At 49.7% G+C, this 8,714-nt stretch overlaps 1 protein-coding gene across 3 annotated transcripts in view; it reads left to right on the top strand.

Moving 5' to 3' along the window:
- BBS4 (Bardet-Biedl syndrome 4) overlaps nucleotides 1-7,817 on the top strand; it is a 51,405-nt gene extending 43,588 nt beyond the window's left edge. For 2 of the 3 annotated variants that reach the window (XM_004712019.3, XM_045285778.1), the window contains 6 exons: nucleotides 515-667; nucleotides 767-938; nucleotides 4,364-4,433; nucleotides 5,134-5,275; nucleotides 5,991-6,192; nucleotides 6,902-7,817. In XM_004712019.3, coding sequence (XP_004712076.1) covers nucleotides 515-667; nucleotides 767-938; nucleotides 4,364-4,433; nucleotides 5,134-5,275; nucleotides 5,991-6,192; nucleotides 6,902-7,029 — 867 coding nt within the window. In that variant the 3' untranslated portion in view covers nucleotides 7,030-7,817. The remainder of the gene's footprint in view (nucleotides 1-514; nucleotides 668-766; nucleotides 939-4,363; nucleotides 4,434-5,133; nucleotides 5,276-5,990; nucleotides 6,193-6,901) is intronic. The other variant, XM_045285779.1, reaches the window with a different exon arrangement.
- The last annotated feature ends 897 nt before the right edge of the window (nucleotides 7,818-8,714 follow it).

Below are 8,714 nucleotides of genomic sequence, written 5' to 3' on the forward strand. Positions count from 1 at the left end.
GTGAGGTGGTAGGGCTGGTAACCAATGTGTCGCTTGGGCAGTTAGCAAAGCCGCTGCATCTCCTGTCTAAGTTAATGATGGTGAAGTGGCTTTCAGATGCTTAAAGAAGCTGAGGTCGCGACCCTTGTCCAGGTGTGACTGTGGGGTCAAGAAAGAAGATGCGCATCATTACCGCACAGACACTCAGCTCTGACCTGGGAATTCTGCTAGTGGGGGCAGCCTTGCTGCATTTGAAAATATTGACTACCCTGGCTGGAAGTAGGGAACACATGAGCGGGCTAAGGCCAGTGACATTCTGTCTTCTTTCTTTCTGCTGCTCCATAGAGAGCCACGTTGGGTAGAGGGATACTCCTCGTGTGCACTTGTCCCGATAGCATGATGCGAGCACGCATCCCTGGGAGGAGTTTCGCAGTTCCATCTGTGCTGAGGAAGGCCACTTCACTGCGACCATCTTCTGGGATGGAGTGGATGACTAACTACCCCCCCCCCCCCCCCCCCATGTCCCATGTTGCAGGCCACCCTGGCTGCTGGCAGCATGATGCAGACTCACGGGGATTTTGATGTTGCCCTCACCAAATACAGAGTCGTAGCTTGTGCCGTGCCAGAGAGTCCCCCGCTCTGGAATAACATTGGGATGTGTTTCTTTGGCAAGAAGAAATATGTGGCAGTGAGTGTTCCCGTGTCCTCGCTGAGTGTGGTCATGTGGGTGACTCCTGGGTCTGCCGGGCTGGCCCCACTCTCATCACATGTCCCCTCACTCCTGTAGGCCATCAGCTGCCTGAAAAGAGCCAACTACCTGGCCCCCTTCGACTGGAAGATTCTCTACAATCTGGGGCTCGTCCACTTGACCATGCAGCAGTATGCATCAGCTTTCCATTTCCTCAGCGCGGCCATCAGCTTCCAGCCCAAGATGGGGGAGCTCTACATGCTGTTGGCTGGTAAGAGACCCTTGTGTGCAGAACCCCTGCCCTGTCTGCACTGAGGGAAGTGAGTGGTCGTCACAGGAGGCCAGAGGCTTGAGAGCCCATGGTAGCCACTCCCTTACAGTTCACTCGCAGAGAGCTTAAGTCAAGAGCATCCCTAGTTCACCGTTTCGTGTTGATTTTTCTCTCTCTTGGTTTGGCAGTTTATGTGCATTGAGCCCAAGTAAGTCCCAGATTTTAATAGAAAGTTGCACCCAGAAATCCATGCCCTTGTGCACCTGCTCATTCTTCAAGAGTAACAAGGGCCATCCTCTAAGGGAGGGGTCCTCAAACTACGGCGCGGGCCACATTCGGCCTCCTGAGGACATTTATCCAGCCTGCCGGGTGTTTTTGCCCCATTTGTTTTTTTACTTTGAAATAAGGTATGTGCAGTATGCATAGGAATTTGTTCATAGTTTTCTGTTTTTAAAAACTATAGTCTGGCCCTCCAACGAGTCTGAGGGACAGTGAACTGGCCTTCTGTTTAAAAAGTTTGAGGACCCCTGTTCTAACGGTTTCACTGAGAAGCCTTCAAACTTCTTTTTGTTCCCAAACACATCACATGATTTGATGTCCCTTGAGGATGACGAAGCTGCCTTGTGATGTGCTGTAACTGAAAGCATGCAGAACTCTGGGAAAGGGCTCGCGAGATGGAAACATTGCCTTCAGAAGTGCATAGAGCTCGTTTGAGGAAATGTCGACAAATAGGTTTCAAGATTTCTGTTTAATAAAGGTTTCTGTGATTTTATAGCAATGCTTTCTGACATACCTTTATATAACTGGTTTAGTAATATTAATGTTACTATTATTATATAATTAGTCTTTAGGTAATAAGTCTAAGTCAAGATATCTTATGTTCAAACTCATTTCTTTTAAACAGAATGGTATAGAATATGGTTTCTTTCTTGAAACCCAGTTTGTTCTATATAAATTAAAAAACTGATCATAAAATAAAGATGAATCCAATGAACTTTAGTATATAAAATCAAACATATGATTAAAAACCACTGGCAATATTCTTTCTAGGGTATTTAAACACACACACACCTTTATTTAAAAAAATGTAAGCCCCACAGCAGTTTCTCTGCCCTCATTGGTAGTGCTCTTTGTATATTTTCTTTTTTGGTCACTATTGTAGGGTTCTTAAAGAGGTGGCCCTGTGGGTTAGGGATTGCTAACTACAAGTTAGGCAGTTCAACCCCACCAGCCTGTCAGAGGGAGAAAGATGAGGCTGTTTGCTCCCGTCAAGCCAACAAAATGACCCTCCTGAGAGTGTGTGTTAGTCTGGGTAGACTAGAGAAACAAATCCACAGAAACTCAAATGTATATAAGAGTTTTATATAAAGGGTAAGTGTACATTAAGAAAGCATGGGTAGGAAAGAGGGAACCGATTACATGGAACTGTGTGTGACCTCCTCCCTGGGGGACAGACAACCGAAAAGTGGATGAAGGGAGACGTCGGACTGGGCAAGATATGACAAAATACCCATTTATAAACTATCAAGGGCTCATGCGGGAGGGGGGAGCAGGGAGGGAGGGGAAAAATGAGGACCTAATGTCGGGGGTTTAAATGGAGAGAAAATGTTTTGAGAAACGATGTACAAATGCGCTTTACACAATTGATGTGTGTATGGATTGGGATAACAGTTGTATGAGCCCCTAATAAAATGTTAAAAAAGAAAAAAAAAAAAAAAAGAAAAGAAAGCATCCCAACCCAGTGCTGTCCAAGCCCATAAGTCAACATTAGCCCCTATGTCCGACACCGATCTACAGAATCCTCAGTCTCACGAAACATACTCAGTGACCCCCTCTGCAGGAGGAAAGCCGAGTCAGTGAGCATGTCAGCATCTCACACGGCTGCTCCAGCACCCAGGGCTGCATCAGGGTAGGTCCATGTAGCTTCTCCTAAGGGATGTTTCCCTGAAAGTGAGCCTTGCCAGCTGAAGCAGGGAACTAGTTAAGGCAGCTGCACCCTGGTCCGATCAGAGAGCAAGAGACCTGAGAACTAAAAAAGGCGAGGCTCATGGAGCCATTTATCTCTCCAGCCTTCAGTTAATCCCACGTGTGGTGATCAATCAGGTTGGCACAATAACCTTAACTGTCTCAGAGTGGGAGTGCTGGAAGGATCTAGGGGGCTACAGAAGCAGATACCTGTACTTTATTCTTTATGATGGGCCAGAGTATAAAAGTTTTTAATTACCAGGGAACTGCTGAGTGATTTTTCTTTATTCTTCAGAAAAGGGGGCAATAGGCCAAATAAGTTTGGCAACCTATGATTTAGAGTCTGAGAAACCCTCAAAAACCCAAACCAAATTCACTGCCACCAAGTTGATGCCAATTCAGAAACCCTATAGGACAGGGTAGAACTGACCCCATGGGTTTCTGAGACTCACTGTTTACAGGGAGAAGAAAGCCCTATCTTTCCCCCATGGAGCAGCTGGTGGTTTCGAATTGTGGACCTTTCAGATCACAGCCTGGTGTGTAACCACTAGGCCACCAGAGCTCCTATCTCAGAACCCCCCAATAAGGTCACTGTGAGGCATAGTCTACTTGATGGCAGTGGGTTTGGGTTTACTGTGGGGGTGGGGCAGTGGTGGTGTCTTACATATAGAAAAGTTGGCAAGAGCAGACTGAGTGTAGTGGTGTGGGCTACAGAAGGCCTGTTCTGAAGGGGGGGTGGAAATGTAAACAAATGAGCCATGTGTACAGAGCAGAGATGGCCTTCACACTGGCTTTTGAAGAATGAGCTGGAATTCGATAGGCTGAATGCTGCGAGGGATGTTTCCGGTTCATGAGCCTCTGAACAAAGGCAGGCGGCCATCAAATTGCAGGGTGTGCCCATAGTTAGCAGTAGCAGTGGCAGCTTAGGTTGTGGTGGGAGAGCAGTCAGGGATGGTCGTTTGAGGCCGGGCAGACCTACTGCAGCCTGGCCTGAGGATGTCAGACTTTCTCCTGGAGTCTGGTTTTCTCAGATTTCCCAGGAAGCTCCTGGGAGAAGCGAGTGCGTGGTAAGGGAGTTCCTGGTTGGAACGCAGGGTTTCCTGAGCAGCTCTGCTTTATTGGTTTCATGTAGCAGGCTTTCTGGAACATTGGTTTTACATAAAAGTTTAAAAATCACCATTGGAGGTGATGGGGAACCAGGACAGTGACATGGTTAAATCAGGCTGTAGCACTGGTGGTGGTGACATGGCCCGTGGGGACAATCGGGAAAGTCCGAAGTGAGCTGGGTCTGAACACAGGCGGAAAACTTGACATCGGTCAGATTGGGAGAAGGGATTGTTGCGCAAGACAAGGGTGTGCCAGCTGCCAGCAGGCTGAAGGAGAAGTTCGGTGGAGAGACTGAACACACTGTGGTCTTGAAGTTTCCTGTGTTTTCTAAACCAGCCTCTTCTCTGTTGCAGTGGCCCTGACCAATCTGGAAGATGTCGAGAACGCCAAGAGGGCCTACATAGAAGCAGTCCGCCTGGATAAGTAAGCTGCCCTGTTGGCAGGGGTGTTGGGGAGGGTTGGACACCTCAAAGCCACAAGGTGGCGCCCCAGCACTGGTGCTGGATGAAGGAACCATGCGCTCTGCTTGGTGGCCTGAGTGGAGATGGGGCTCTGGAGCACTCCGTGACTCAGCAGGAAATGACACTGGCTTTTTTTGAAAGGTTTCTAATCCTGAGAAATCGGAGCCAGCGTGGACTGCTCAATATGAAAAGCCTTGACTTCTCTGGGGTGGAGCTCCTGGCATCTACCAGGCAGCAGGGTTTTCTTCCAGTTGCCGTTGAGTCAGCTCCATCCACTCCTGGGCCCCGAGTGTGTGTGGATTAAAACTGCTCCCTGAGGCTTTCAGTGGGTGCGTTTTGGGAAGTAGATCATCAGACCTTTCTTTTGAGGTTCCTCTGGGTGGACTTAACCAACCCAACCTTTAGGTTAACAACCGAGCACGTTCACTGTTTGTGTCACCACGGGACCCCAGAGAGCAATGAGGGGCCCCCTTCTCAGGCCTGCCTTGGGTGGTCTGGGTGAGAGCTGCTCTGCTGTTTGGGCCTGCCATGTGCGGGCATCCCCACCTTGCTAGGCGGTGGGGCACTCCTTACCCAGCTTTGCTTTGTTTTTGTGGAATGAGGAGGCTCTGGAAAGCTCTATTGGTCGCAGAGCCCAGCTTCTTTGGGTCCGTCTGCCGCAGGTGTAACCCTTTGGTAAACCTGAACTATGCCGTGCTGCTGTACAACCAGGGTGAGAAGAGGGCTGCCCTGGCCCAGTACCAGGAAGTGGAGAAGAAAGCCACTCAGCTGAAGCACAGCAGCTCCCTGGAATTTGACTCTGAGGTAGGAGACAGAAGTAAGCTGCCAGGTGACTCGAGACAGCCCAGGTCATCTCAGTGTAAGGTGTTAGACACAGGGCGGTTGGGCGTTCCTGGGAGTAACAGCCTGACAGTAACAACAGGAAGTTCCTGTTGGCTGAGATATTGCCGTTGACATTAAAAGCTCACCGGAGTCGAGATCTGTTTCTCCATTATAGCTTCCTCCCTCTCCTCTGGTAGCAAAAGCAGGACATTAGCCTAGGAAGGCACCAAACATGAATTGGCGTGTTGAGATCCTGTGTAAGCATTTCTTGCCATTTGTTCAGGGCAACCTATGTTCTCTGCTGTTGAAGACAATTTCCTTGCAAAAAGTACATCATCTGTCAAATGCCAGAACTAAAGTCCAAACCAAACCACCTGAGTTGTCGAATCATTTCCAGCATATAGCGACCCTCCAGGGCAGTGCACACTGCCCCACAGGGTTTCCGAGGCTCTAAATCTTTATGGGAGCAGACAACCTTATCTTTCACCCCCAGAGGGACTGGTGCATTCAAACCACCACCCTTTGGTGAGTGGCCAAGCACGTAAGCAAAGTTGTACCTCCCGAAAACTCATGCCAGGACCAGCAGTCACTGCGTCAGCTGAAGCCCCTGATGAAAGACCGACAAACAGCCAGGTCGGCTTGTCCCTCCCACTCATGTCTGTGACTCTCTTCTCTTCTCTTCTCATTTGTGTCCCAGATGGTAGAGATGGCCCAGAAGTTGGGAGCAGCTCTCCAGGTTGGGGAGGCACTGGTCTGGACTAAACCTGTCAAAGACCCCAAAGCGAAGCACCGGACCGCTTCAGCCAGCAAGCCGGCCACTTTCCAGCAGCCCCTGGGCTCGAATCAAGCTCTTGGACAGGCAATGTCGTCAGCAGCTGCGTACAGGAAGCTCCCTGCAGGTAGGCGGCTATGCAGAGCTCCCTGAAGACCACAGGTGGCAGCCAAGAAACTGGCGTGGAGTGAGGCCTGCACTTTTCCGGCTCAGGATGTCTTTACTCTGGCATTGCCCCAGGAAAACAGAGCCGCAGGGTGGCCACACAGGCTCTTGTCCCCTTAAGGCAGTGGTTCTCAACCTTCCTAATGCTACAACCCTTTAATACAGTTCCTCATGTTGTGGTGACGTCCAGCCATAAAATCATTTTAATTGCTACTTCATAACTGTAATTTTGCTACTGTTATGAATCAGGCAATCCCTGTGAAAGGGTCATTTGACCCTCCAAAGGGGTCATGACCCACAGGTTGAGAACCACTGCCTTAAGGCAAGCCGTGCAGTAGGTGACAGCTGCGGTCAGGCTTAGTTGGGGACAATACACTGGGTCTTTACAGTTTTCCGGTTTAGAAATACATCGTCAGAGTTCAGTCTTGTATCTTAACCGCCTCAGCGTATGCTGGCATGGCGTGAGCAATGAAGGCTTCTGTCACTGACTCACGGAGGGCAGACATGACTTGGCGCTTGAGGTACGGTCGGCCCTCGTGGCTGTGCAGATGCACCACACTTATATTAGTCCCAGAAAACATAGGGCCACCTCTAGAAATTTAGCAGTGAGAATAGCGATTTCTTCTGAGCTGTGAGCTGAGAATTCAAGCTCGCTTTTGTTTTGTTACTAGGCACTGGTGGAACATCCCAGCTCGCAAAGCCGCCGTCTCTTCCTCTGGAGCCAGAGCCCACCGAGGCAGCAAGGCCAGCTGACGCTGCTCTTCCAGTAGAGGCGTCAGAACCAATCAGGGACAACTAGGAGGCAGCAGGCCCCAGAGTAGGCTTTCTTTGGCTTGAGTGTCCTGGCTGAGGAAAGGTCACGTGACACAGGCAGTGTGGAGGCCAGCACCGTCCCCTGCACCACAGAATCCAGCAGAATCCTGGTGGTGAGGCTCAGGAAGAGCTGAGGCCCCTGCAGCGCCCCCCAACAACCCCCTCTGGCAAAGATCTTTAGGACTGAGCATGAGGCTGGTGGTTCTGTATAGAGGCAGCCAGCTGGCTCTGGGGCTGTTTGCTGTCAAAAGGACTTTTACCTCCTGGATGACTGACCCCCTTCCTTTGTGCAGGTAAAACCTCGGCTCTGGAGTCCTGGGGACACAAAGCCCGGGCTAAGCTACATTAGCTGCTAACACAAACAAATATTGGGTAAAGACCCCAGCTCTAATAGCCTACACTTTTATTAAGAAGAGAGAGGGGAGGGGGGTGGGGAGATGAAAACCACTGTGTGAATGGAGGGCTAACCGGATGATTATCCCAGCTGAGACCCAGAAGTCCCTGTCCCTTCTGTTCCTGGGAGCCAGATCATGTAGGCATGATAAGAAGTGGGAACCAGAACTGGGCTGGGATCAGCACCAGGGGTTACAAATCACCCCACCACCAAACCAAACTTAGCTGAGGAATTTTACCTGAGACAATCAGTGTGTAACTACTGACCGATGCTACCAAGACATTATAGCTAATTTTAAAGATGATCATCATCTCCATTTTAGGGAGAGTTTTTCAGATGTTGACATTAAAAATCGCAATAAAAACTCTTTAAAAAACTTATGACAGCTTTCCCTGGCTGTTACCGAGTCTCGTGTGAACCTGGAGGAGGACGCTCCAGGCCCAGTTCTTCTTGGTCCAGCCAGGCCTGAGGGATGTTAGGCCAGCAATTCACTGATGAGGTCAGTCCCCGTTCTGCCTTTGCAGCATCCTTTCCTCACCACCACTGAAGGTGGGCTGGCCCACTGTCAACTCTGTGCGGGGCTCTTCACATTCGGACTGGGCCTGCTTGGATACTGTCACTGAGGCAGCACCTAGCTGACCAGAAGCCCCTTGAATTGTGAAACCTCAGAAAAGCCACGTGTCAGAAGCATCACTCTCACCCCTGCAGCCAGCATGGGCCAGAGCGGGGATTTGTGCCCTGAGCCATTGAGAAAGCCAACTCTTACATGTGTGGGTTGGGTTTGCCTGTTACTGAACAGTTCTGATAAGCTTGTCAATCGAGAGTTGGAGAGGAAGGTAATGTTGGAGATTTAGGAGCTAAAAACAGAAATGGGAAATTGATCAGAGGTTGCAGGTAAGAACAGGTGATTTGAATCAGAGTACAGGAACATTGAGGGTATAGAATTGAGAGTTGATTGTGGAGTCTAGTTTTACATGCATTTGAGAAATCCAAATGATAGTCACAAGCATTTGAATAGATGGATGTGAGGTGTGAATCTGCATTGAAGGAAAAGATTCTTCCAGAGCTGTGCATTTCAGGGGAATCCCCCAAGGAAAGCGTGGCTCTGAAGACAGAACCAAAGCAGCAGCGAAACCACCACTGAAAGGGACAAACGACCCCACACAGGTCACAGGAGATGGTGACAAAGGAGAAAACCAGAAGAAAGGTTCAGGAGGGAATGGTCACCCGAGGGAGGGGCTGCTACTTCCCTGTCGTATAAGGGAGGCGGCTGAAGT

The sequence above is a fragment of the Echinops telfairi genome, unplaced genomic scaffold (assembly GCF_000313985.2).
Source record: "Echinops telfairi isolate 266 unplaced genomic scaffold, ASM31398v2 ScPeMD7_7475;HRSCAF=8513, whole genome shotgun sequence".
In the NCBI taxonomy this organism is placed as follows: domain Eukaryota; kingdom Metazoa; phylum Chordata; class Mammalia; order Afrosoricida; family Tenrecidae; genus Echinops; species Echinops telfairi.